The sequence below is a fragment of the Daldinia loculata genome (genome assembly GCF_022478755.1).
Source record: "Daldinia loculata strain CBS 113971 unplaced genomic scaffold F4817scaffold_75, whole genome shotgun sequence".
NCBI lineage: Eukaryota > Fungi > Ascomycota > Sordariomycetes > Xylariales > Hypoxylaceae > Daldinia > Daldinia loculata.
In genome coordinates, this window is record NW_026054929.1 from 136849 (window position 1) to 163394 (window position 26546).

General features: G+C 34.5%; 8 protein-coding genes across 8 annotated transcripts; 4 read left to right on the plus strand and 4 right to left on the minus strand.

The window, feature by feature from the left end:
* Positions 1-416: 416 nt before the first annotated feature.
* F4817DRAFT_351265 (uncharacterized protein) lies at positions 417-759 on the minus strand. The gene has a single exon (XM_049305055.1). The coding sequence runs from the start codon at positions 680-682 to the stop codon at positions 506-508; it is 177 nt and encodes a 58-aa protein (XP_049154773.1). The 5' UTR covers positions 683-759; the 3' UTR covers positions 417-505.
* Positions 760-1922: 1163 nt separating this feature from the next.
* Positions 1923-3970, minus strand: F4817DRAFT_361826 (uncharacterized protein; the record flags this gene model as incomplete). Its single annotated transcript, XM_049306455.1, has 5 exons — positions 1923-1986; positions 2082-2593; positions 2678-3011; positions 3073-3666; positions 3732-3970. 5 exons carry the CDS (start codon positions 3968-3970, stop codon positions 1923-1925), a joined length of 1743 nt encoding a protein of 580 aa, XP_049154774.1.
* A 3312-nt stretch (positions 3971-7282) lies between these two features.
* F4817DRAFT_351269 (MFS general substrate transporter) lies at positions 7283-9218 on the plus strand. The gene is made up of 4 exons (XM_049305056.1): positions 7283-7660; positions 7711-8354; positions 8419-8695; positions 8847-9218. The coding sequence occupies exons 1-4, from the start codon at positions 7348-7350 to the stop codon at positions 9077-9079; spliced, it is 1467 nt and encodes a 488-aa protein (XP_049154775.1). The 5' UTR covers positions 7283-7347; the 3' UTR covers positions 9080-9218.
* A 231-nt stretch (positions 9219-9449) lies between these two features.
* On the minus strand, positions 9450-10103 carry F4817DRAFT_351270 (uncharacterized protein). The gene is made up of 2 exons (XM_049305057.1): positions 9865-10103; positions 9450-9780 (listed from the first exon to the last, which is right to left on the minus strand). The coding sequence occupies exons 1-2, from the start codon at positions 9977-9979 to the stop codon at positions 9554-9556; spliced, it is 342 nt and encodes a 113-aa protein (XP_049154776.1). The 5' UTR covers positions 9980-10103; the 3' UTR covers positions 9450-9553.
* A 768-nt stretch (positions 10104-10871) lies between these two features.
* On the minus strand, positions 10872-11812 carry F4817DRAFT_351271 (ankyrin repeat-containing domain protein). The gene has a single exon (XM_049305058.1). It carries the CDS (start codon positions 11609-11611, stop codon positions 11015-11017), a length of 597 nt encoding a protein of 198 aa, XP_049154777.1. The 5' UTR covers positions 11612-11812; the 3' UTR covers positions 10872-11014.
* A 120-nt stretch (positions 11813-11932) lies between these two features.
* F4817DRAFT_351273 (uncharacterized protein) lies at positions 11933-13171 on the plus strand. Its single transcript, XM_049305059.1, has 3 exons — positions 11933-12684; positions 12741-12890; positions 12941-13171. The coding sequence occupies exons 1-2, from the start codon at positions 12298-12300 to the stop codon at positions 12855-12857; spliced, it is 504 nt and encodes a 167-aa protein (XP_049154778.1). The 5' UTR covers positions 11933-12297; the 3' UTR covers positions 12858-12890; positions 12941-13171.
* A 276-nt stretch (positions 13172-13447) lies between these two features.
* Positions 13448-16226, plus strand: F4817DRAFT_351274 (putative alcohol oxidase). Its single transcript, XM_049305060.1, has 5 exons — positions 13448-13850; positions 13911-14169; positions 14236-14320; positions 14383-15206; positions 15305-16226. The coding sequence occupies exons 1-5, from the start codon at positions 13790-13792 to the stop codon at positions 15912-15914; spliced, it is 1839 nt and encodes a 612-aa protein (XP_049154779.1). The 5' UTR covers positions 13448-13789; the 3' UTR covers positions 15915-16226.
* A 373-nt stretch (positions 16227-16599) lies between these two features.
* On the plus strand, positions 16600-18724 carry F4817DRAFT_351277 (putative cellobiose dehydrogenase). The gene is made up of 2 exons (XM_049305061.1): positions 16600-17143; positions 17210-18724. Exons 1-2 carry the CDS (start codon positions 16849-16851, stop codon positions 18628-18630), a joined length of 1716 nt encoding a protein of 571 aa, XP_049154780.1. The 5' UTR covers positions 16600-16848; the 3' UTR covers positions 18631-18724.
* Positions 18725-26546: the final 7822 nt, after the last annotated feature.

Sequence of the window (26546 nt, forward strand, 5' to 3'; positions counted from 1 at the left end):
ACAATTCTAATATAACCTCTCCGGCCTTATAATATACCTAGGTAGCTGCATACCTAGGTGTATCCCACCTTCACTCACCCCGCTACCAAGATTTCGATTGTTACTGATGTCACAAATCGCAACGATAGCCAGCCTACTATATAAATAGGGGTAGAAAATAGGGGTAGAAAATAGGGGTAAGTAAAAGCTTATACCACCGTCCAAGCTTTAAACCCCTATATTCAAACCCCTATAACACGTTATCTATTACATCATAGTATCACTGTGTACAATTTTACATCTTTTTACATTAACGGCATCAACGAGATGATACCTTAGAACCACTATTAGGAAGCTTGGCCTTGAAGAGCACAAAAGGAATCACTCTCATATCTAGGTCAGGATACGTAGCCGCAGCGAAGTTGAGCTGGTTGACCGTGAAGTATAAGTACCTACCTATATCCATCCGCCGCAATTGATACTGCCGCCTAGTTAGAGCGAAGATTCTAAAGCGAAGGGGCTAGTCTTAACGCTTACTCGTATCTACCCACCCAGTTGATTCGCAGAATTGTAAGAACGTCAAGGTCGTTTCATTACTAGGGTCGAACACATTAATGGCATTCTCCTCGTTATTACTAGCATATATCAGGCCATTGCTATGAGTCTCAAGGCTGTCGCTCACACCTTTCTGTCCGTTATTCATCACAGACTACTGGGCGAGGAGTTCACTAACATCTCCTCGTCCACGAAGCTTGGCTGTCGGGGCGCTGTACATGTATCGACTTCGTCAGTCCAAGACGTCTCCAGCTCTCCCCTGAGCCGAAGTCTACGATGATGAGGGCGTTGTGGCCGAAGGTACTGCTATCTGTAATATACGTAAATCCTTCACCTGGAGAATCAGATAAGTTAGAACGAAGGTCAAGGCGTACGTTGTTTAGATAGCTGTCCCCGTATGCGACAATGCCCGGGAAGACGATTGTCTTTAATACCGTATTAGTCGTGAGGTTCACTCCGACGAGTTTTAGACCACCGTATATTTCTTCTAAGAGGACGTCATCAGTAGTCTAATAAGTATTCCATGTCAGCTTGGGAATCCCATAATTCTAGAATCTTCACCGTTCTTTTTCGACTGAGTCGAAATGATAGGGTCACCATACTTACTAGCTACTGTATACCTTACTAATGAAGTTTCAATACCATTTTAGAAAGGGGACGGGGAGCGGGTTGAATATAACACAGGACGTTTTCATATATGCCCAAAACTTGCCCAATATCCAATATCCACAGCCGATTTAATGATTATACTTATTTGGTGGTATTGTAAAAAATTTGATCGCTCCTCCTGGTGGTCGATTCACCTCCAGACTCGGATAGGCAACCTCACTTGTGAGCGAGGTAAGCTCTTCGACAGTGAATACTTCATTGTGGCCATTATAAGTTATTGTGCCTACCTATATAAAAGGTCTAAATCAAATCCCGATGCTCTCAAAGCCCCTACGAGACCAGTACCAGAAAATCAACAAGAGACATTGAGCCTTAACAAAAGCTTAATGGGCTTGTAAGATATCAGCGCAACCCAAAGATCTTAGTAAATTATTAAGGGGTTGAGTCAAGATTCAGGGTCTCGACGCGAAGGATTTCATTAGATGATCCTTACGAGGATCTAAATACACAGTGTAGCTCCGTATTACTTAAATACTAAAGAGAGCAAATTCAATCGACTCAAGAGCCGAATCTCAGATTTACACTACTTAGCTCGGTTAAATGTGTTTGCATAAAAGCCTGGCATCATAAGAATAATATTTGATATTTAATAACTTTCTAACAGGATATCTTGATACATGCCTAAACACCGACACCCTAACTTCAAATAACCATCAAATTCCTCGTCATGTCGTGATCCCTAAACGCCCATTATATCCGTAATTCGGTTCTCTCTTTTACTAATATCCAGCTCCCTTGTAGGGTTGGGTTACTGCTGTATATCTCCTTCGTTTCTGGCAGAAGCTGTCGATGATTATTAGCATATATTCCAAGGAAGATCACGATTTACTATATTCGAATAGGGTGTTGGAGCGGATTCAACCAATATGGAAACTTACAAGATACCAGCAATGATTGCCGCGATCAGGGGCACACCAACCCCAACGCAAACTCCGATGATGATTCTCTTATCAACACCGTCAACTTCACCGAGCGGGTGCTCGCTGGAAACAGTAGGATCTCCTGAAGAAGTTGGCGGAGGCGCCACATAAGACACAGGGGATCCAGTCGTTGCTTCAACGCTCTTCGCATTGGTGCCGAAGGGGACAAGAGTAGCAGCGCTAGCCCCGGTAGTCTCGGGGAATGTAGCTTCTGAATCCGAAGGCACCGCTGTGATGTGTGTCAAAGTACTCGTCACTTTCGTAGTAGTTTGCAAAGCTGGCGGACAGTTGACCAAGCCTGTAGTCAGGCAGCCTACGCCGGTATAGGTAACCTTTTTACTAAGCGTAGTCGTTTCTAGTTCTTCATCAGCTCTAGCGCTGATTGCAGGAATAGAAGCAGTGGTGGTTTGAGTGCGACCCTGGACGGCACAAATATCGGCTATTGTCGTCGTGTAGATAGGGATATTTGTCTACAATATTGCTTTAGGTTAGTATATTCTAAGTTTTAAGCTGTTTTGGTTGGTCTGAATGGAATAAAATAGATGGCAACTTACGTTAGGAGCTGGTCCCCATGTCTCTACTCCGATAGCAAGCGTAGCACCAGCAGCAGCGCCAAGACCGAACTGGTACGACTGTTCAACCTTCAACGAACAGTCTTCATCGTCACCTTCCGGAGCTGCGGTAATGTTTGTTGCAAACTCGGCGATATTAGCCCACACACTAACACCTACACCAGCGCTCGCCTTCGTCGTAAACGAGGAGCTGGGAATCACCACAGAAGGAGTCGAGAGTTCAAATCCTGCATTCACTCCAATACGAAGGACAGCCTTGAGAAGACCTCCTGCACTTTCAACTGTTACTGGGAGGAATTCAAAGTTGGCTCCATTACTAAAATTTTGGAATTAGCACTGCCGAGCTGGCTTAAAGTGGAAAGGGGCGATTTGCTTACAAAGTGATGCTTGAGACATTTTGTCCAAACAAAGCCATATCAAGGCCAACACCATCTTCTAACTTGATGTGAATCCCGCTGCTAATGTCGATCTCGGTGTCTACACTCAGGATCAAGTCGACGGAGAAAACAACGCCTATAAATAAGTCGTTACTTGCCGAGATTCCGATGGGTGTCTTTGACGAGTAAAGATTCAGGTTGTAGGTTGCACCAGCCGATAGCACTGTATCGATGAGCATATATAACTCTAAGTCATCAAACTTGAACTGGAGGCGGCACTCAGGGATATCTGGGACGTCGACATTGAAAGATATATTTATCGGAGGGAAGTCAAAGTCGTCTAGGTCTATGCCGTCTTCGAGGTTGTGGAAAACAGTTGGAAAGTAATCTTCGATATAGTCGATGACTTGGTTAGTAGTATTTAAGATTCCGTCTCCAACTTCGCTTGTGAAGTTCTTAAGTGCTTCTGTCACATTGAAGTCTCCATCAATGCTAAATTCCGCCGTGGCGTTTCCCTTGATATAACATGTTGTACATATTATGTCTACCCCACCACTTATCGTGGCATTATTTTCGGTGTTTGTCTGGGCAGCACTGGACTGAAGGTTAGGTAACGAAGTGATATAATCAAGTAGCTCGAAAGCTACAGTTCTGCTCACATGCTAAGTAGGGTTGCGCCATTCCAACTTTTGCTTAAAGCTGTGCTGTTCTTTAGTACCGTATCTCTCCCTTGAAGTTTTATTTCCTCAAGGGACCGTCGAAGGGCACGAAGGGTATCTGCGGATGAAGAGCCTGGTGCTTCTCGCACGTCGACTAGAACATCTGATGGTGAAATGGAGGCTGATACAGAGCTAAAGGCCGCAGCCCAGCCAAACATGAGGAGCGGCTTCACGAACATGTTGTTGATACGGAAGTGATAGGAGATATGGGGGTATAATTGCTATGACGAAGGAAACACGATCACGTACACTCTCACGGGATTGCCCTCATTCATATTTATCCCAAGTTCCTCATCCCCCCGATGAGCAAAGTCTCGGGGAGCCTCGTGGGTTGATCCGGAAGAGGAAACTCGACTATGACTTCCACGGCACCCTGCATATGTGTAAACGGGGCGGGGTTTTGAGTGTTAGTTACAGATAAGAAATTGGCACATATTTTGGGGTCCCGAGCAAGGAAACGATTCCTATAGCCTCGTGGGGAATGCCACATGGATTACCGAAAATAGGTCGATGAAACCTTACAAAACCATTTGCCAGGGGTGTTCAAAACCAGTTCCCGTTTCCGACCCGAACCTCGAACCAACGAACCCGACTTTCGAGCCGAGACGACACTGAATTTACACCTACGCATACCAACAAGAGGAAGGTAATTCTCTACCAAGCACGTCTAGAATTTGCCCCTGCGCATACTTCACGAGTAGGTGCAGCGTATGATTTCTTAACCCTTGAGACTCTACCCTGTGTAGTGATAGCAATGGTTCCATTGCGTTTTGATAGGTTGTAGAAGTGCACATGCACTTGATGTTCCTCCGAGACACAGCCAGTTCATAAAATATTGACTTCAGCCGCAAGCTATAAAAAGAAGAAAATAATATTGTGGTCAGAAAGAAACGTTAGCAACTCAAAACTCTACACATTAAGTCTTAAGACACCAATTGGCAATATTGGAAGCAAGTGTCAAGTCTACTTCTCAGTTACGAGCGATCGCTAAGCGGTAAGTTTATTTCTATTTTAAATTGAGTACCCAAGTAATAGCGTGTTCATCGCGGCTTGAAGAGGCGCTAGACGCGAAATCCTTCCCTACTTTGGGAATTATTGCCGAACTTGAAGGATTCAGGCGTTGTGGTCTCAGCCAGCAGATGATTATAATGTGTTAGGTATTCCGGGGTGCACCCGCTCTTTCAACCAACCCGCGCGTTATTAAACACAGATACCTACTTCTTGCTTTTACTCTTCAGCATTCCTTTCAGCCCATATACTCCCTCACCTTAGATATGTTCCGTCTGACGCGTTTGAAGCGGGGTCAACAATATTCAAGCAAGACTTTAGACCCCTGTCACGTTGAAGCCTCATAGCCCTCTGCGAAAAAGGTCTGTACGTGCGAGAAGAATGTCACTCGGATTTGGCTTGTAGGTTCTAGGAAGTCCGGTTGTTTTTGAAACGTAACAGTCTCTAGCCACCTGATTAGAAAGATGCTATTACAAAGGTCAAGTCATTAGATAAGAGCTGTTAAAGACCGAGAGACACTAAATGAATAATCTTATAAGCCACAAATATATTGTCTGAGTATGACGGGACCACTCCAAGATATTGGAGTGCTACCTATGTGTGTCAAGTCCTTCTACACGACGTGGTTATTTTCCCGTAAAGCGTATATGTAGAGACATTCTAAACAAGTTTAATCATGCGCTTTTAGATACCATTCCAAAACTTCCTCCCGCCTAGTCCTCGGGTTTCAGGATACCATAAACCGACTTTGATGAATTCACCCTCTCTCCCATTTGGTAATACCAAGAGACCGATTATCATCTCCGGATCAGTTACATAGGTACTTGTCTTCTGCTGGACTCCAATGATAGAATAGTTTGTCGATGCTACTAGACGAGGTCAAGACCATCCACAACTGATCCATCGGATCTTCCGGAACCCCCTCCATGCCATATGTAAGCAAATCTAAGTGGAGGGAAGCAATATATTCATCTTTTTCTGATAACAGCGTGTAGTGAAAATTCATCTGGAGCCATCGCAACTCAGAATTTAGCGCTTTTATTATCTTCCCTTCACCCTTGCTAAGGGGAAATTGGAAAGCTTTGGTATGAAGTTGGAGAGTTGCGCTTGACACGCGTCCGTATGAATTCAAATTCTCCGTGACGACTATAGCGTCCCCAAGTTCAAATTCAGGCGAAAAGGGATTGTCTGGTTTGAACCCGCTTACCCAAACAAGACTATTAGGACGATGTGCCCAGCTCCAAGTAGGCGCGATATACCCTCCCTCTAATCTTTTGAGATAAGTTTTGAGGCCGGTCCACGCATAAGGTGTCCAAGGCCCCTATGTAAATCTGATTTCCATAAGCCAGCCAAGTATTGGTCTGGGAACTTATCAGATATGGACCTAGCAAGCGCAGAAAGAGCTGGAAACCTGTCTTGCTCGTCTGTAAGCGTACGATTACCATATTCCGTGACGAGGCGGCACCAATATTCTATGATATCGTTGAACTCCATATCGCCCCATCCCACAAATCCATAGCCATTGAACTTAGATCCATCTGCTGACTCGTGTATCTTCCCACAGTCAAAATGGAATGCTCACCCTCGTTTACTCCAGGCAGCTTTATCGAAATCCTCTTGGGCAGGCACATCAGAATCATAACCAACTAGTCTACTTCCTTGCTGATAATTAACTATCCCCAAAGCAGAACTCCTGCCTCTGAATAAGGAAAAGCGTTTCCTGTTAATCCAACCATGGAAATTATGGGGTTTCAACAACGATAGTTCAATTGATCAAAAATAATAACAAATATACCTAAGTCTTTTCCTAATAGCAACTGCCATATCAATGCCTGAAGTAGGCTACGAAAGTGCACACAAAATTTTTCTTTTCTTTTGCTCTGTTATAAAATTTTTAATGCGCGAACCACGCCTTGATAAGAACCTTTATAAGGTACCACCTATAATGTAAATAAACTCTCTAAACCAATAAGTCTGATACAGTCAACGATGGGTAGAAGTAATATGATCTAATTATGAATAACATTATAAAATCAGGGGTTGCTCGTATAAAAGATCCATTAGTATATTGATTCGAGCAAAGGGGGAAAAAACAGGAGTGTACAAATACATACAATGGAAACAACCCGATTGACCGTCTCTGACCAATGAAAGGTAATGATTATATGGACCCCCTGCGACGATCATATGGAGCCGCTCCGGTCGGTTCCCTCGCCCCGGATTCCTACATCGGCTCCACAAAAGGAGACATTTCGGAGCGGCATTCGGCGGTGTATGTTGGTGGGTTAGTATCGAAGCCGTTGGGGTCCCTATAGGCTTAAAGAGCCTATTATTAAGCTCTTCAAGCCTATTATTAAGCTCTTTTTGATAATAACATGTCCAATGAGGCCGAACACGGAGCATCAAGCCGATTATTGCAGCAACATGTGCTATTTCTCGTGCTCTTCATATGATTTATCTTCATTTATCTGACCTACTAATTGGCTGTTCAAAGTAAGTTTTTTCTTAACTTGTTCTATTTTAGTACCATTCATTCTAAACCGCAACAATGGCTAGCCAAGAACATAGCGACCAACTTGATGAAAAACAACATCCAGTATTGGCCACAGCTCCAGAAGAGATCACTTCAAATACGTCTTCCCACGATAATGTTCATCTCGCTCAGCAACATGGAATTAAAGATGATATTGAGGCTGCGCAAAGAACTGAAACGAAAGATAAGCGCACGAGGATCTCCTTAGATCTAAGAAGAACCGCCAGCAATGTACTCACGCACGCGGCCTCGCACCTTACTACGAGGTCATGGCCAGAACCACCTCCTCCCCCTGATGGTGGTACAACGGCATGGGTGCAAGTCGCAAGTATGCAGATTTCAGGATATAGCAAAGATGACTTCACTAACTGAACACAGTGGGATGGCTTGTTATCTTCACAACTTGGGGATGGGTCAACTCCTTTGGTAGCTTCCAGACTTACTACACATCAACGCTACCGCAGTCTCCATCAACTATATCTTGGATTGGGTCCGTGCAAATATGGTTTTGCTTGGTGATCAGCGTTTTCTCCGGACGTCTCCTAGACGCCGGTCTATTCATTCCGACTTTCTTGGTCGGCGCCGTGATCCAAGTGCTCGGCATCTTCTTAATGAGCATCTCAACTCAGTATTGGTCTCTGATGCTGACTCAAGGCGTACTGACGGGCATAGGGGCAGGGATCTTTTTCACACCGTCTCTTGCCCTTGTCGCGACGTATTTTAAGAAGAGGCGTGCCCTTGCAGTCGGACTGGCGACAACGGGAAACTCAGCTGGTGGTATTATTTATCCGGTTGTTGTCAGGCAGTTGATTCCGACGCTAGGATTCGCTTGGACAACAAGAGTACTGGCTTTTATCAACCTCGGTTGTCTTTCCATCGTGCTCGTATTCATGCGTCCACGTCTACCTCCTAGGCGATCCGGGCCCATAATCGATTTTGCGGCTTTTCGCGATTCTGCGTACAATGGTGTCGTAGCTGGCATTTTCTCACTGATGATGGCTAACTATTTCTCTTTCTATTACGTGAGTTTCCCGTAAAGTATTGGATGCCCCAAAGCAAACCTTTTCTGCTGACATATTGATCTAGATTGCCTCATTTGGCAGAGAAGCTCTTGGCCTCTCATATTCAACCGCTTCGATCATGGTCATCCTTATTAACGGAGCAGGAATCATCTTCCGAGTTATACCACCAATAATTGCTGATCGAGTTGGTCCAATTAACGTCATGGTTCCTGTTACACTCGCATGGGCGATCGTGGCGTTCTGTTGGCTTGCGGTGGATAATGTACCTGGCTTATATGTCTTCGCCTGCTTCTATGGTATATGTGCTGGTAGTTTCCAATGCCTAATAGCTACCGCCGTCAGTAAGTAACTTTGAGCCCTATTTCTTCCTCTTGTCATCCTACTTCACGCGTCAGAGTTTCGAAGTACCTCTCTATTGGGAGTTGCCAACTGGACTTTGGACGTGGTTGAATCACCTACAATTTCTTGGTACTAATTTTATTGGTTTCTTAGCCAGTATTACCAAAAGACTTGACACGGTTGGAACGCGACTCGGGATGGCTTTTAGCATTTCTTCATTTGCTGCCTTGACAGGACCGCCAATTGGAGGCGCTATCCAAGCAGCTAATGGCGGTAAGTTCGTAGGTGCACAAGTATGGGCAGCAACTATGACTACTATCGGTTTCTTCTTATTTCTTCTTGTGAGAGTGCAAAAAGCTGGATGGAACCCTAAGGTGAGATTTTGAGAGATCACGAGATAGGAATGATCCTATACAATATGAGCCGAGATGCAGAAACAAGGAATTAATTGAACATATGTACCTAAATTAGAATATATGCTAGCATAGACATTAATTACGGACTAAAATTAGTCTCTTGGATAAACTAAGCGCACCAGAGCATGAATAGGTTCCATTGAATAGCCAATTAATAGAATTGATAGTTATCTGGAGGTAACTCATAAATGCAGCTCTAGTTAAACGAATAATTTAAGTCATGGCTATCATTAAGTATAAGTTCATACCAAATTTTATCAAGTAAGACTATACACAATCAATGCAGGGAATATTATCAGTCAGGGAAGCCTGTGATATATTGTTATAACATGATCCAATTCTATCTTTTACATAGGTAGTTTACAGGTGCGGAAGAATGAAATATAGAAAGTGATGGGACGTTATCTCCAAATGATCTGCCCATCGACTCAAATCGTGTAAGACTTAAGCCTCCCAGAAAACGGGCTCGCCCCTCTTCTCGCCTCCAGCGTCGGGGGATCCGGTGCAATAGTCGTCATTTTTATCGCCGCCGACGCAACCCCTGGTGCACATCTCCTTGAATTGAATATCGCCGTGCTCAAGGCAGCTCCATAGAGATTGCTGGATGGTGTTGTCGTCCGTTGGCATGTTGTTGGCACGGAGGTTGGTGATGATCTTATTAATGTAGTCACCTGTGACACTCATTATTAGTATTGCATTTGCTTTTTGGTTGCTCTAGGAACTTGTCTGTTTAAAGCTGGTTAAGTATGGCTTACCTCTTTTAAGAAGATAGGTACCGCAGTAGATGCCTCCAGTGTTGCAGCTTTTAGCAGTGGTAAAGCCAGCAAGAGCTGTGGTGAAGATAAGTGCGACTTGGGCGAGTTGGACCATGTTGAAAGTTGAAAGTTGAAAGTAAATGAGTTGTTGAGTTGTTGGGTTGCTAAGAGATATGAAGTGTGATAGACTTCGAGGGTATTGTAGATATAAGACTGTTCTTGTTGTTGGTGTGTGTAGAATGATGCAGATAATAAGTATTGAAGGTGGAAAAGCATCTCAATTTATACAAAAGCTTCATGCTGTTGATGAGTAGCCTTTTCTTTCTATATCGTACGTAACTCTATTATTAACTCAATCTTAGCATCATGTCACTACAATAGTTACTGATCCTTATTCCACTCAGCTTATAAGAAACATAGCCTCATCTTTCACATTAGATCCTCTAGCCACTTCCTTTCGACGTCATAGTAACGCTTCTCGCGATAGGTTACTAGATGTGATGTTTTGTTTAAAAGGTATTAATAGAAGGATCTCTAGAGTACATGTAGCGCATATTATTGGCGTGGAGCTACCCTGCCACCCTACATAGCTTCAGCTCTTACCTAATGCTACCTACATACCATAATTCTTTTTTTAGTCTAGACTCAATGGCCCCCGGAAGGATTACACCTGTCGATCATTCGAGAGTACAGTCATAAATGTTACAAAGCTACAATGTTTATTTTGGTGTTTGTTAGCCCAAGAAATAAAGTAGGATGCTTCATACCAAGAATTAAACACCAGACAAACAGGTTTTGTTAAGTGTTAAGACAATGGTCCCATAATGAAACCCAGCATTGTACTATGTCTTCAAGTGCCAGAAGGACACAGTGGATTACTTTTGACAAGGGCATGTCCAATCGAATTACTTAGATTTTAGAAGGTAAATCACTGTGTCCTTCTCGCACTTGAGGACATAGCAAATAATAGTCTTAAGAAGCTATAGAGCTAGATAATAATAATCTCTCAAAGTATTGCGGTACTTAACAGATACCTTCCATAGTAAATTCTTCTAATTAATCGAATATTCCCGTATGCTAGCTATGAAAATTGACCATGCTTCGATTAATCTAATATTAAGACGATAACCTAACTAGAACTCCTTTCCAATTACTGCTTGGATAGGAGGCTCCGGACCTCACTCAAATCACTCCCATCTTTCTCTTCAGCCTTTCTCACAGCTTCGAGGGCCGTTCGACCTTCAGCGTCTCTTTTTTCTATCTCCGCGCCATGCTCCAGCAGCATCTTTACTATTCCAACGTATCCTTTGCGCGCTGCAATATGCAGCGCCAACTCAGGAATTCTACCTTCTACAACGTCCTTATCCTGCTGCGCACCATGCTCAAGTAGATATCGCACCATAGTTTCGTTCCCTCTTCCTGCAGCGGCTGCAAGCGCTCCCGTATTTTCTAACTTCGCGCCATGCTCCAGTAAAAGTGCTGCCGCTCTGGTGTCGCTGTAGAAGGCTGCCACAGAAGCCAACGGAAATGGTGCAACGTCGGGGTCTTGGTTTGGATCAGCGCCTTGCTTAAGTAGAAACTCAAGGAAGTTGACCGGTTGTTGACTCTGACATGCTAATGCGAGCGGTGTACCACGTCTGTCGAATTGATAATTGATAATTGTAGGGTCTTTAGAGAGAAGGGTAGCGAAGAGGTCGATAGACCCAGAGTAGACAGCTGCGCGGATGGTTTCTTCGTTGAGAGACATGGTGGGGTATTGTTTCTAAAAGAAAAGAAATAATAGAGACGTGAGAGTTGAGACTTTTCTGCTGTATGTATTATTTGTATGTATCATTCTTGTCCATTACCCAGAAAGACTGCAATCGATTAAAATACAATAATAAGCTGTATCCTGCGAAACAGTGCAAATGCATAATTGGTATTATGATTACATTTACAACGGCGATCTGCACAGCCTCTATAGCCTATATTTAACAATGACGTCGTTTAGGGATTTGGGGGCTTAACACTAGTATATCCAATCATCATCCCAAGCTTGGCTGATGGCTGATGGCTGACAAGCTGAAAGCGATCCAGACATGCCATAGCTGCCGATCGGATGATCAATATACTATTCACAGAAATATGATATTCATGAGATCACAAAACCTTCAGATGGACATAATTGACTAGTGAGAGGATTGGAGGATTCAAAATAGTCGATATCGACCAGAATAACTCTTCCGTTAAGGAGCGGCACAGCTTAGAGTCTCTATCAAGCTTAAAGCATAAACATACAATTAGCATGACCTTCAAAGTGTATATAGGAACAGGAACTCTCAAGCTATTCAGCAATTGTAATAAACCATTAAGAACTCATCGCCTTGCAAACATCCTTGAAATCACATATTATCCAGTCACGCCGATTATTTTACACCAGCATTAATATTCACCATGAAGTTCCTTGCTGTATTTATCACTGGGCTCTCGCTCGCTATCCAAGCCGAAGCTGCATGTCCCACGGTCGACCAGATACGTGCCTGGATCAGAAACGAGGGTCTCGTTCTCGACAAAACCGTTTTCTATACTAGCCCATCCAGCACCAACAGAGACGCCATGAACTATGCCAACAAGATCAACGGAAAGTTCTGGGGTAACGTCTACCCTAATGACCAATACTATGACTGGCTCGGCGAATGTGGCCCGGGCACTGCCCAAGACGACCTTGCTCCTCGAATGTCCGAAGCTCTTGCAAGAGAGACCACAGGCTCGGCATATATATTGTTGAAGAAGGGCACAACCCCTCGGCCCGAATCGGTTTTCAGTATGATTGATAATAATCTACACCATGTTAATCTTGACTAGAGCTAATTTCCCTAACAGTGGTATACGAATACCCAAATCTCAACGTCAAGGTCTATGCGGTTAATCCGGAGGACCCAGACGAGACGAAAGAGTGGACTCCAGGCACAAACTGGAAGCGAGCGGTTCCGTTCGGCGATGTCCCGATGTGAAAATAAGCACGAAAAGATATAGATGTTAGGATACTTCTATCTGTCAGTGGCGTATCGTGTAAGATTATTTTAGGGTTGGTTACCTGGGTATATGGGCGTTGTTTTACCTTTACGCGTTGGGATCGTTTCTATTTGTTATATGTAGTAACGGTTAGTTGTCAAGCCCAATTACTCATTAGAATTATCTCGTCATCAAGACTTTATGATACTTCTTGTGAACTTCCTACGAGACAAACAGATTTACGTGACGTTATATAGATTTGAGGTTTGCCACCTCAAGGGTGATAATGGACTTCATAGTAGCCTATATACTGATTATAAGGGTTGAATAACTAATTCCTCTTCTTTCCACGTTGTTCTATCTATGAATATAGGTGTACCCAGGTGAAGCGAGACGTTAAATAGCACCTAGCTACTGGTAGTTTGCTGTTCTAAGAGCGGAGTATAGTCTAAGCCTGGCTTTGTCCTCTGTAGCTATTTCTCGGTAATGTATTCGGCTTATGGTGGCGTAAGCTTGGCTCCAGTGAAGTGTATGGAACAGACATGCATGGCGATGTCGATCATCCTATATGCGTAATATCCTCTCCGCAGCACGACCCAGACCATCTTTGTACCTCATGGTCATCGTATCAAATATGCAGCCTCTCTATTGGTTTACCTATGGACAACCATGATAGTCCGGATCGGGAGCCTGCAGGCGTCTATTCAAGTTTGGAATTACTCCAATCCGTATCCCAACCCGCAACGTGCATGACCTCGAAGTCAAGTTACTCAACAGCAAAGCGGGGAATGTTGCCTTGGGGTAATCTGACATCCCATAGCTGGAGTATTATAAATCGGATATCCCCAAAATGAGACCTCATATTGTTCTATCATATTTCTGTTATGAACGATATATAATATATTAAGCTGTACTACCTCACAAAATCAATATGGGTTTATACCAGAAGCTACCAGCGGAGATTAAGGAGGTGGATATAATCATTGCTGGAGGTAAGGAATATAATGACAATTTATTGTTAATTAAAGCTGCTAACAGATTATCGTATGAAGGTGGGACAGCTGGGTGTATCGTAGCCGGCCGGTTGACCGAAGCTGATCCAGGGCTCTCGATTCTAGTCATTGAGGGTGGCCAGGAAAACTATGATAACCCTGAGATAGTAACACCGGCACTTTATCCCTTGAATTCCCAACCAGATTCCGAAACGGCAATTTTCTACAAGTCTGCTAAGTCAAAACACATTGCCAATCGGGAATATATCGTCCCCTCAGGGGGTACTCTGGGCGGAGGTTCCTCCATGAATTTCTTGATGTACGTTAATACGTAAATGCAACGTAGAAAACCAAGCACAACTTACCGAAACCTTCTCCAAATTAGGTACACGCGAGCTCAACGCGACGACTACGATTCGTGGAATACCCCCGGTTGGACAACTAACGAACTGTGGCCATACCTAAAGAAGGTACCTATAGTCACATATATTTCACGTGTCTAATAATCCTACTAACAACTCTGCTACTTAAGATAGAGACTTACCACGGGCCGGGAAACCCAGAACACCATGGCTTTAGTGGTCCAATCCAAATATCCGATGGGCCTTTCCGTGGTAAGTCAATAGAGGATGACTGGCTGCGCGCCGCAGAACAGGTTGGGTATCCGGAGATAAAAGATCTCCAATCACTAGATACCAACAACGGCTTTCAACGCTGGCTCAAATACGCCACTCCCGAAGGAAAGCGTTCGGATGTCGCTCGCGGGTATATACATCCTCGGCTACGCGATGGTAAACATCCTAACCTGCACGTTCTGGTAGAGAACAGAGTAGTGCGTGTTCTGTTTGATGAGAATAAACGAGCCTGTGGAGTGGAGTTTACACCCAACACACGATTCCAAGCCCAGGTAAACGGCTCGGCATCACATCCCAAACAGACAATCAGAGCCCGAAAGCTCGTTATCGTGTCATGTGGCGCCTGCGGTACGCCTCCCGTACTGGAACGTTCCGGGATCGGCTCCAGGGATATACTGGACCGAGCCGGTGTTCCCGTCGTCCAAGAGCTTCCCGGGGTCGGGTCTGGTTACCAGGATCATCTAAAAGTGCCTTCGGTATTTAAGACATCTCTATCCCAGGACGAAACAGCTGACGCTCTGCTGAGTGGACGGCTGTCTTTCAAAGACGCAATCGCCCAGGAGCACCCGCATCTCGGGTGGAATTACGTAGATCTTGCCTCCAAGATTAGGCCGACAGATGCTGAAGCCGTAGCTTTAGGACCCGAGTTCCAGGCATCGTGGGAAAGAGACTTCAAAAACCGCCCTAACAGACCACTCATAGTGATGATTGTTGTTAGCGGGTAAGTACCTGATATACCCCGAAACCCAACTTGATACCTATCATCCACATCTCTCGATTACTAGGTGGGAAATCATAGAGTGCTAACACGGTGTTTAGATTATACGGGGACAACTCTTCAGTATTGCCCACTGGTCAATACGTGACCGTCTTGCCCTTCACAGCCTACTCCTATTCGCGGGGTCATATGCACATCACAGGCCCCGAAGTTAGCGATGCGCTCGATTTCAGCACAGGTTTCTTCAACGACGAAAACGACATAGACCTCAAGAAGTTAATTTGGTCGTACAAGAAGGGTCGCGAAATCATGCGGCGGACTTCTATGTATCGTGGTGAATATCAGCCCTGCCATCCCCGGTTCCCCGAGGGCTCTAAGGCAGCCCTCATCGAGGAGTGGAATCAACCTGTCGAGGGAGCCCCGGTTGTCGACCTGGAGTACTCAGCAGAGGATGATGCGGCGATCGAGCAGTACATCCGGGAGCGTGTTGAAACTTCCTGGCACTCGCTGGGCACGGCCAAGATGGCGCCGCAGGATAAGATGGGCGTCGTGGATAAGAACCTAAACGTGTACGGTGTAAAAGGCCTTAAAGTGGTAGATATGAGTATCGCACCAGAGAATGTCGGCGCAAATACCGCTAATACTGCAATGGTGATCGGGGAGAGAGCAGCTGATATCATTGCTAAGGAACTCGGATTAGTTCTTAACTAATGTAAGTGTATGCTGATGCTGTTGCCGACATCTTAGAGGGACCCGGTAGGGCAATGAATAGGATCTTGAAATTGACAAATTTGTAAATTGGTTGTTGGCATATCGGCACAAGAAGGGCAAATAGAAAGGATACGCCGTTGCGATTTCAGCTCGGCTCTCTACTCGGGATTGGGCATCTTTCTGCTTGATAGCGGAGATATCTTGTACAGTACAATAAGCTAACGATTACCCTCACTTGAATTCGGGTTCCTTTCGTTTAGTATTGTGTTAGAAAGGATAGCTGAATATTTTCTTACATTTGTGCTACGTGATATAACAGAGTAAAAAAGCATCCCGACGTGCATGAGAAAAGTAGGCTATTCACGCGAAGTAGATATAGGATAAGTCCAGGGCTTTAGGAGCTGATAGATTAGGCAAATTACTTTGCTGATCATCGTCAAATTCATCGACAAGCGGAAAGGCCTCTGATTCGAACCGATCGATCCGAAGAGAAAAATTGAGGCTACCTGAAATGCTTTTCAGTTCTAAAACTGTGCAGGGGTGTTGGCACTACAAAGTGAATATTATTGGCGGTTGCGGTGCTTATTGCGCTTGGCTCTTTTCGATGTAGTGGAATCGGAAAAGCTGAATACGATGCTTATTAGCACTGCCAGAACACGAGCTGTTTTGTACCTAACCTAAGGCAAGTTGCCTTAGGCAACTAAGGATCCCGTCTGAGGCCATACACACACAGTATGACTGTAAAATAACGGATACATGCTAAATGACGGGTTCGTGATGGACAAGGGACTACGTAGAATAGGCTATCAATGCAGCACGGTAAGTCTCTTTGTCGTGACATATTTTGTAGATATATCATGGCATTGTCCGACAATTTTCTTTGTCCCCTTCCATCCCCAGCTTGTGTGGTGACTCGAACACGAAGTACGCCAAGATGAAGTCATTCTCGACCTTGGCAGTAATTGCCGGCTTCCTTAGTGAACCCGCCTTTGGCGCACCTTCATTTGCGAGACGGCAAAACTCGACTAGTTGGGCTTCTCAGAAATGGGATGCTATAGTCGTCGGTGCTGGAACAGCTGGGATCATCGTAGCTGATAGGTTAAGTGAAGCTGGGAAGAAGACTCTTCTAGTAGAGCTTGGTGGTGCTTCGTACGGAGTTACGGGAGGCACAGAGAGGCCGGCATGGCTCGATGGGACATCGCTAAGCCGCGTTGATGTGCCTGGATTATGTGAGTATATACCTACCTCCTAAGTACACTCATAGTATATAATTGTCAAGCTAACAAGTTGGATAGACAAGAGTATCTTCAATGGAAACACAGATATCCTGTGTCCTCCAGGCGTCGTGAACTCTTTCCAAGCATGCACAATTGGTGGGAACAGTGCTATCAATGCTGGCCTGTATTTCCAGCCTCCAGCTTCTGACTGGGATGATTATCATCCAGAGGGGTGGAAGAGCGCTGACGTTGAGGATGCGACACGGAGACTACTAGACATGCAAGCTTCGATAACAAGCTACTCGCCAGATGGCAAGTTCTACATGCAAACCGGTTATGAGGCAGCAAAGAAATGGCTTGTTGACGGAGCTGGGTTGTCCGAGGTGGTGTTCAACGACACCCCAGATGATAAGGACATGGTCTTCGGGCGGCCATCTTACAACTACATTGATGGTCAAAGAGGTGGCCCAACCAGGACATACTTGCAAAATGCCCTGAAGAGAAGTAACTTCCACCTCCAGACGGGTGTTCACGTTAAACACATCAATCATATCAACGGCATAGCTTCCGGAGTTACAGCAGAAGTTGATGGATCGTTATTAGAAATCCATCTTTCTTCCCGTGGCCGAGTGATTCTGAGCGGAGGCGCTATTGCATCCCCGGGTCTCCTAATGCATTCTGGTATTGGTCCTCTCGAAACACTCATGAATATGACCGCATCTGGGTTCCTACCTCTCAACTCCACAAGTTGGGTCCCTAACCCATCAGTCGGCGAGGGTCTTTTCGATAACCCCAACACCTTCATCGAGCTCACCGGGCCAGAAATCGAGTCGTACGTTCACGACTACAACAACCCCATCCCTGCGGATAGAGATCTTTACCTATCGTCACGCAGCGGTCCCTACGCTTCCGCGTCTCAGACCTCTGCTTTCTGGGCGTACATGCCCAATCCCGACGGCACCAAGACCGGAGTCCAAGGTACAATCGACTCATCCGGTCACGGAGGATTCGTGGATAATAAGACCATCACGCTCAACATCTATGGTACCTCGGGTCTATATTCGGCGGGACGTGTTATCTTGTCGGACGACGGAAAGTTCATACCAGGTCCCAGTTCTGATATCTACTACAGCGACCCTCGTGACAGTGAGAACATCGCGAAGTTCATCCATACCATCTTCCAAGCTCTGCCATCCTCAACGCCAGACTCGCCAGCTACCGATGGTCTCACTCCGCTTAACATTCCTCAGAATTCGACCCAAGAGGAGATCCGTACGTATATTACGACGTGGTCTGACTACGCAGTCGGCTCTGTCCAGCATTGGTCTAGCTCATGCAGGATTGGGAAGTGTGTAGATGCGGACACAAAGGTCATTGGCACCGATAACATCTATGTCGTCGATGCGTCTATCGTCTCCCCGCTGACTGTCAACCCGCAGTTCGGTGTGATGGTCGCGGGAGAGAAGGGTGCGGAAAGGATATTGGAAACCTGGCAGTAAGCGAGTGTGGGCAACTCTTGTTTAGATATCTAGCTTCATGCATCGGACGACGTTCATCTTATACCATAATAGTAGACAGGGCGTATGATTACACTTTATATTGATATATGGATTGCATCATTGGTGTCTTCTCATCTAGAATCCTAACCTCCACGTCCCCCGTCCACTCCCCCTCCTCCATCATCTCCATCCGTCTCCGTCACAGCATCCATCGCAGCCTCCACAATTAAAAGCAAGTTCCATCTTTTCAAGTTAGAATTAATAAGTAATATTACATCTCTGACTTTGCCCGAGTTTACGAGGGGTTATGCCCGAGTTTACGAGGGATATTGTCAGACGATCTTTTTGCCTGGCCATTTTTCGAGATAGGAAGTTCGTCCGTGCGCACCTCTGGAGCGTTTTTATTGGGTGCATCCTCCCAAAACAACGGGTCTTACCAGATTCCCCACTTTCGAGAAAAAAGTCAAAATACGTATCTTTTTGTATAAAAACGTGGGTTCGAATCTTACTTGTGGTTTTTTTTTTACCTTTTTACACACCCCCTCCCCGAAAGCCCTTTTATATAAAAAACAATAAAAACTTAATTTAATATTTTATTTTATTTTATTTTATTTTATTTTATTTTATTTTATTTTATTTTATTTTATTTTATTTTATTTTATTTTATTTTATTTTATTTTATTTTATTTTATTTTATTTTATTTTATTTTATTTTATTTTATTTTATTTTATTTTATTTTAAATTATATGATAATAATAATTTATATAATATTATATTTAATTAAATTAAAAATATTTTAATTTTAATTATATAAATTATATAAAAATTTATAAATTAATAATAAATATAAATAAATAAATGGTTTAATGGATAATTATATTTAAATTTAAAAAGTTAATTAATTAAATTAAAAAAAATAAAGAAAAATATGTAAAAATTTATTTTTATTTTTATTTATTTATTTTTTAATTTAAAAAACTTTTATATTTAAAGTTTTTAAATAAATTAAAGATTTATTAATTTATTAATAATTATTTTATTAAATTTTTAAATAATATTTTTTTAAATTATAATTTAATAAATAAGTTTAATTATATTTTTTAATAAATATCATTATTATAATAATTTATATAAGTTATTAAATAAGTTACCATATTTATTTTATTTGTACGTTAATTACATTATTAAAATAACTTATAAAAAAAATCTTTTTTTTTTTTTTTTAATTTATTAAGTTTTATATTAAATAAAACCTTACAATTGGTAGCTTTATTTTAACAAATAACCTTTAAACTACCAATATAATATTTTATATTTAATAAAAAATACCATATTATTTTTTTATTTCTCTTTTTATTATTTTTTAAATTTACTTATTACAACGGTTAAAACATAAAAAACTATTAAACTTATTTTTTTAAAAATTATATTATTAATGTTAAAACTTTTATATAACATTCCAATACTATTGGAAACATAATATCCCAATATTATTAAAGACATATTATAATTAAATCAAATAATTAAAAAATAATAAATATAACACAATTATTTATTAAATAATACTTTTAAATCTTTTAATATTTTTAAATTTTATAATTTATATTTACATAATTATTAACTATTCTTGATTAAATTTTTAATTAAAGTTAAAATTAGTTTATTTTTACATTACTTTTATTTTTTTTATATAATCTTTTTACTTTACCTTTTTAATCAAATTGGAAAAATATATTATACTTTCCCAAAAACTTTAAATATTTTCCACAAAAACCCCACTTTAATTACTTTATACTTTAATTAAAAAATAAATAAAAATACAAATAATATTTTTAAAATAACAGTTTTTTTAAAAAAAAACTTATCCCTTTTAATAATATAAAAATTATTACAAAATAATATATAACAAATTTTTTTATACATAAAAAACCTTTAATATTTTAAATAATAATGTTTTTAATAACTTTTATAAAATTATTAAATATAAAACTTTATTAAACCTTTAAAAAATTATAATTTTAAATAAATTATTAATTTATATAAATTTTATAAAATATTTAATTTTATATAAAATTATATATTAAATATAATATTAATATTAATAAATAAACTAATTATATCACCAATTAAAACATTATTACCAATTTTAACACCATTAACAATATTATTATTATTAATAAAAATCTTATAATTAATATTAAAAATTTTATTATTATTACCAAAAATTTTATCGTTAATATTAAAAATTTTAACACAATTAACCAAAATCATATCCCCATTAAAAATAATTTTATTATTTTTTATAAAAATATTTTAATTTTTATAAAATTTAATTAATTTATAAATATAACTTTAAATTATTACATTAATATTAGTAAAATTATAAACAATTTTATTTAACTTTAAACATTAACCATAAAATAACTTTTAATTATAAAAACCTTTAAAATTATATACACCAACATAATAACTATTAATTTTAACATAAACACCACTTTAAATAATAATATTATTAATTAAATTTATATCCGTAAAAATCTTTTAAAATAATAATAAAAAAAATATTAAACTAATTGTTAAACTTTTATTAATAATAATAATATTTCTTATATTATTAATTATTAACCTTATTATAATATTAATTAATAATTTAACATTACTTATAATATATATATATAATATAATTATACCAAATAAAAATCCCACCTTATTTAATAACATTAATAAATAACTTTATACACCATAAATATTATAACTTATAAATAAATTAACATTAATAAATATACTATTAAAATTAATTAAATAAATATAAATTTAAAAATAATAATTATTATAAAATTTATAAAATAAAAGTTTATTAAAACCTTTAACTTTATTAAAAACCAAAACATAACAATTATACCAAACATATTTCCAAAAAACATTTAATTAAAAAACTATAATACTTAACAAAAACCAACCTTTTCAACCATTATTATAACCAAATTAACTAAATTAAATTAATTTATTAATTTTATTACATTATAATTTACCAATTATATTATTATTTTCGTTTATATATAACATAATAAAAAACACAAAATTAAATAATAATAATAATAATAAAAGTTAAAATTAATTACTCGCTTTATTAACACTATTAAATATTAACAAAAAAAAAATAATAATAAATTACCAAACAAATTATTACATTTTAAATAAATTTTAACTTAATACCAATTATAATTAATAAATTTTTTACAAAAATACATAATAACTAACATAAATAATAAATTACAATTAAATAAAAATCTTAATTAAACAATTTTAAAATAAAAAATATAAAAATATTTTACTTTAATTTAAATAAATTATATAAAATAAAAAATATCATTATTATTAAAAAAAATATTACTTTTTATAATATAAACTTATTTATTAATATAATATAATAAATAAAAATAAATAAAACTCGTAAAAAAATTATTATTAATTATATACATAAATTATATTAAAAAAAAATTTAAAATTAATATATTAAAATATTTTTATAAACCAATTAAAACATAATATTTACAAATAATAAATATATTTTAAATAAACTTTTAAATAAATTTAAAATAATTTTTAATAAAATATAAAAAATATTATAAACATTAAAATATACTGCATAAAATACCTTTAACAAAATATTAATTTAAAATTAAATTATAAAATTTATACAAATTTATTAAATATTCCAAATAAATAATAAAATTTAATAAATAAAACAATTATATTATAATTTTAATTTTAATTTTTAATATATAATATTTAATTTATTTAACCACGTTAATATTAATAAATATATTAAATATATTATTAAATAAATTAATAAATAGAAAAATAATATAATTAATAAAAGTAAAAAAACTAAATTTAAAACAATATTAAATAATTATATTAAAAATTTAAAAATTAATAACAATATAAAAGAATTATTAATAAATAATATATTCGAAATTAATAATAATAATAATGGTAATAATATATTTTAATAGTTTAAATATAAAAATAATTATAAAAATAATAATAAAAATAAAATTAAAGAAAATAATAACTATAATAATAACAAATATTAACGTAATAATTATTAAAATAATAATTATTATTATAATAAAAAATATTATTACGGTAAAAACTAAGGCAATTATTATAATAACAAACATTATAATAACAATAATAACTATAAAAATAACTTATATAATTACAATTAACAAAAAAATTATTACAGCAAATTTAAAAAATTTAAAAAATAATAATATTAATATTGTTAAGTTAAATAAAAAAATAAAAACGGTAAAAATTTTTTAAAATATAAAATATTTTTTAAATAAAATAAATTAAACTATAAAATAAAAAAAAGAATTAAAATAATAAAATTATTTTTTATTAAAAAAATATAACAATAATAATAAATTTAAAGTAAATTTAAACTATTTTTTATTATTTAAATATAATAATAATATAAAAATTATAAAAAAAACATATAAAAAATATAATAAATTATTTAATATTTATTTTAATTATTTTAAATATATATACGCAAATAAATATATTTTATTTAAATTATTTAAGTTAAATTTTAATAATTTAATAAATATTAATAAAAAAAAAATTATACCAAAAAAAAAATAAAAAAAAATAATTTAAATAAAAATCTAATAAATAATCTTATAAATAAAAAATATTATAATACTTTTTTTAACTTTAAAATTATTAATATTAAATTAAAAAAAATTTATAAAATAAATTAAAAAAATATTTATATTTTAAAATTAATATTATAAATAATAATATAAAATTAACTATATATATAAACTTTAAAGCTTTAAACAAAATAATAAATATAAATTAATTTAAATTTTTTATTAAAAATTATAAAATTTATAAATTATAAATAATATTAAATATTAATAAAATAATAAAAACAATAAAAATAAAAAAAAAAACCTATTTTATAATTAAAATATTTATAAAATTAAGATTTAAAAAATAAAAATTAATTTACGTATAAATTAATATATAAATATTTAAATAAAATTTAAAACCAAACTTTTTATTCGGTACTAAATTTTATAAAAATATAAATATAATTATTAATTAATTTAAAAAAATAATAATAATAAAAATTTATTTAAAAAAAAAATTTATAATTAATTATTTAAAAATATTTACAAATTTTTATTATAAAATTATTATTATTTATAAAACTATTATTTTATTAAAGATAATAATAACAATATTAATATAATATGCCAATTTTTTTAAAAAAAAAAACTATAAATTTACATTTATATTTCCAAAAATACTATATAATATATATATATTAAATATTATTTAAATAATTATTTTTATTAACTAAAATAATAAAAAAATCGTAATATCTTACAAAATAAAAATAAACATAATTAATAAAATCGTAACAAATAACTTTATAACAATAACTTAAAAAAAAATAAACATTATTTAAATAATATCTACCATTTTTAATAACAATATTAACAATAATTTTTTAATTAAAAAATTTAATATTAATAATTATATATTATATATTTTATCATTAAATATAATAATTATAAAAAATTTATAATAAATTATAAAAAAAAAAAAACTAAAATTTTAAAAAAAATTTTTAATTTTAAAGTTTAAAAATTTAACAATATCTTAAAAATAATATTTAAAAATAAAATATATTACTATAATATATTACTAATATTTAATAAAAAATTAATTAAAATAGTAAAAAATTATAACTTATAATATAATTAAAAAATTATTAACATTTTTAAAAAAAAAAAAAATTTTATTAACTTTATTAATAATTAATAAAATAAATATAAAATAAAATAAATATATTTATTAAATGTTAAAAATAAAAAATTTATAAACGTTATTTTTAATAAAATATATAATAAAAGAAAATTAAAATAAATAAAAAAATTAATACCATTTAATTATTTATATTTTATAACATAAAAAATCGTAAATAAAAAATAAAAAAACTATATTATTATTAATTTATAACTTTTAAACAAATACGTTTTACTAAATATATATTCAATATTTTAATAAAAAAAAATTATAAATAAAATAAAAAAACAATAATATTTTATAATTATAAATAAATTAATTTTTTTTTATTAATTTCCAATTATTAAACAGTATAAAAATTAAATAATAATAATATTATTTAAAAAATTTAAAATTTTAAACGTAACATTTATAAATTTTAAAAACTTAAATTTATATACTTAATAATTTATAAATTAAAGATTTTACTTATATAAAAATTTCGTTAATATATATATAAATAATATAATTATATATAATTATATTATTAAATAATATAAACAATATTTTAAAAAAAATTTTAAATTATTTAAAAAAATTAAATTAACTTTAAACCTTAAAAAATCATTTTTAAATTATTTATTGATAAAATTACTAAAATTTATTATTAATAAATTAAAAATTATAATCTTAAAAAATTAAATAAAAACAATTAAAAAAATTAAAATATTAATTAATTTAATTAATTTAAAAATTTATATAAAAATAATCGGATTTTTGCAAAAATATATTCCATAATATTTACAAAAAATTTAACCATTTTAATAAAAAAAAACCACATTATTAAAATAAAAACGTAAAAACGAAAAAATATCAATAATATTAAACGCAAAAAAAAATATATAGTAAAAATCTTATTTATTTTAATATTAACTAAAATTTAAACATTTAAAATTTTATAAAAAAAACTTATAACCTTTATTTTTTTATATTATTAAAATATAAACTAAACTATATTCCTTAAAATTAATACATTTAAATAATAAAATTTTAACATTTTTATATTTTATTTTACATAAAAATAAAACAGAAAAAATATTTTTATCCAAAATATTAAACCAGTAATATTTTTATTTAAAATCTTTATTAAAATAAAAAACTAATATTAAATAATAAAATTAAAAATAATATATCTTATATAAATATATTATTAATATTAAATATAATTAAAATTTTATAAAAAATTAATTATAATATTAATAAATTATAAAATAATAAAAAACATTATTAAATAAATAATATTATAAATATTAAATATTAATAAAATAAATAATAAATTAATAATTATTTTAACTTATTTATTATAATTTTATTTAAAAATTTATTATATATTAAAACAATTAAACTTAATATTTAATATATTATTAAAACTGTTTATAATTAATAATTTAACAAACAAAAAAAAATAAAAAAATAAAACCAAAATAACATTTAAAAATATTATAAAACATTTTAATTATATAATAATAAAATTAACTATTAATAAAGTATTTAAACTTTAAATAATCTAAAAATATAAAAAAAAAAAATAATTACGTTAATTGTAAAAAATATTAAAATTAATAAAAATAATTAAAAAAAATATAATAAAATAATATAAATATAAATTTAAAAATAAATTTATATATTATATATTTAATATTAATTAAAAATAATTAATAATATTATTAACTTACGTATAAAATTTATTAAAAATAATATATAATTAATAATATCATTTTAGATTTAAAAAAATAACTTACAATTTAAAAAATATATATATATAAAACTTATTTTAAAAAATAAAAAAATATATTAAACACTATTTAAAATATTAAAAAAATAAAAATAACAAATTTAAAACTTATAAAAAATTAATATTTATTAATTTAATAATAATATTATATTATATAATTACATAAGACTTTATTATTAAATTATTAAAAATATTATTAAAAAATATAATATAGTTTATTAAAAAATTTAACCATTTTAATATAATAATAATTATTATATATAAATTTAATAAAAAAATAATATTTATTTTAAATTATATAACTTATAA

What these genes read in the sequence shown, in the direction of transcription:
- F4817DRAFT_351277 (XM_049305061.1), top strand. Translation starts at nt 16,849, where the DNA reads ATGAAGTCATTCTCGACCTTGGCAGTAATTGCCGGCTTCCTTAGTGAA. An exon ending in CGTTGATGTGCCTGGATTAT is followed by an intron (nt 17,144 to 17,209) that starts GTGAGTATATAC and finishes CAAGTTGGATAG; the next exon opens with ACAAGAGTATCTTCAATGGA.
- F4817DRAFT_351270 (XM_049305057.1), bottom strand. Translation starts at nt 9,979, where the DNA reads ATGGTCCAACTCGCCCAAGTCGCACTTATCTTCACCACAGCTCTTGCT. An exon ending in TACCTATCTTCTTAAAAGAG is followed by an intron (nt 9,781 to 9,864) that starts GTAAGCCATACT and finishes TGAGTGTCACAG; the next exon opens with GTGACTACATTAATAAGATC.
- F4817DRAFT_351269 (XM_049305056.1), top strand. Translation starts at nt 7,348, where the DNA reads ATGGCTAGCCAAGAACATAGCGACCAACTTGATGAAAAACAACATCCA. An exon ending in GGCATGGGTGCAAGTCGCAA is followed by an intron (nt 7,661 to 7,710) that starts GTATGCAGATTT and finishes AACTGAACACAG; the next exon opens with TGGGATGGCTTGTTATCTTC. An exon ending in ACTATTTCTCTTTCTATTAC is followed by an intron (nt 8,355 to 8,418) that starts GTGAGTTTCCCG and finishes ATATTGATCTAG; the next exon opens with ATTGCCTCATTTGGCAGAGA.
- F4817DRAFT_351271 (XM_049305058.1), bottom strand. Translation starts at nt 11,611, where the DNA reads ATGTCTCTCAACGAAGAAACCATCCGCGCAGCTGTCTACTCTGGGTCT.
- F4817DRAFT_351273 (XM_049305059.1), top strand. Translation starts at nt 12,298, where the DNA reads ATGAAGTTCCTTGCTGTATTTATCACTGGGCTCTCGCTCGCTATCCAA. An exon ending in TCAGTATGATTGATAATAAT is followed by an intron (nt 12,685 to 12,740) that starts CTACACCATGTT and finishes GTATACGAATAC; the next exon opens with CCAAATCTCAACGTCAAGGT.
- F4817DRAFT_351265 (XM_049305055.1), bottom strand. Translation starts at nt 682, where the DNA reads ATGAATAACGGACAGAAAGGTGTGAGCGACAGCCTTGAGACTCATAGC.
- F4817DRAFT_351274 (XM_049305060.1), top strand. Translation starts at nt 13,790, where the DNA reads ATGGGTTTATACCAGAAGCTACCAGCGGAGATTAAGGAGGTGGATATA. An exon ending in TCCTCCATGAATTTCTTGAT is followed by an intron (nt 14,170 to 14,235) that starts GTACGTTAATAC and finishes TCTCCAAATTAG; the next exon opens with GTACACGCGAGCTCAACGCG. An exon ending in GTGATGATTGTTGTTAGCGG is followed by an intron (nt 15,207 to 15,304) that starts GTAAGTACCTGA and finishes CACGGTGTTTAG; the next exon opens with ATTATACGGGGACAACTCTT.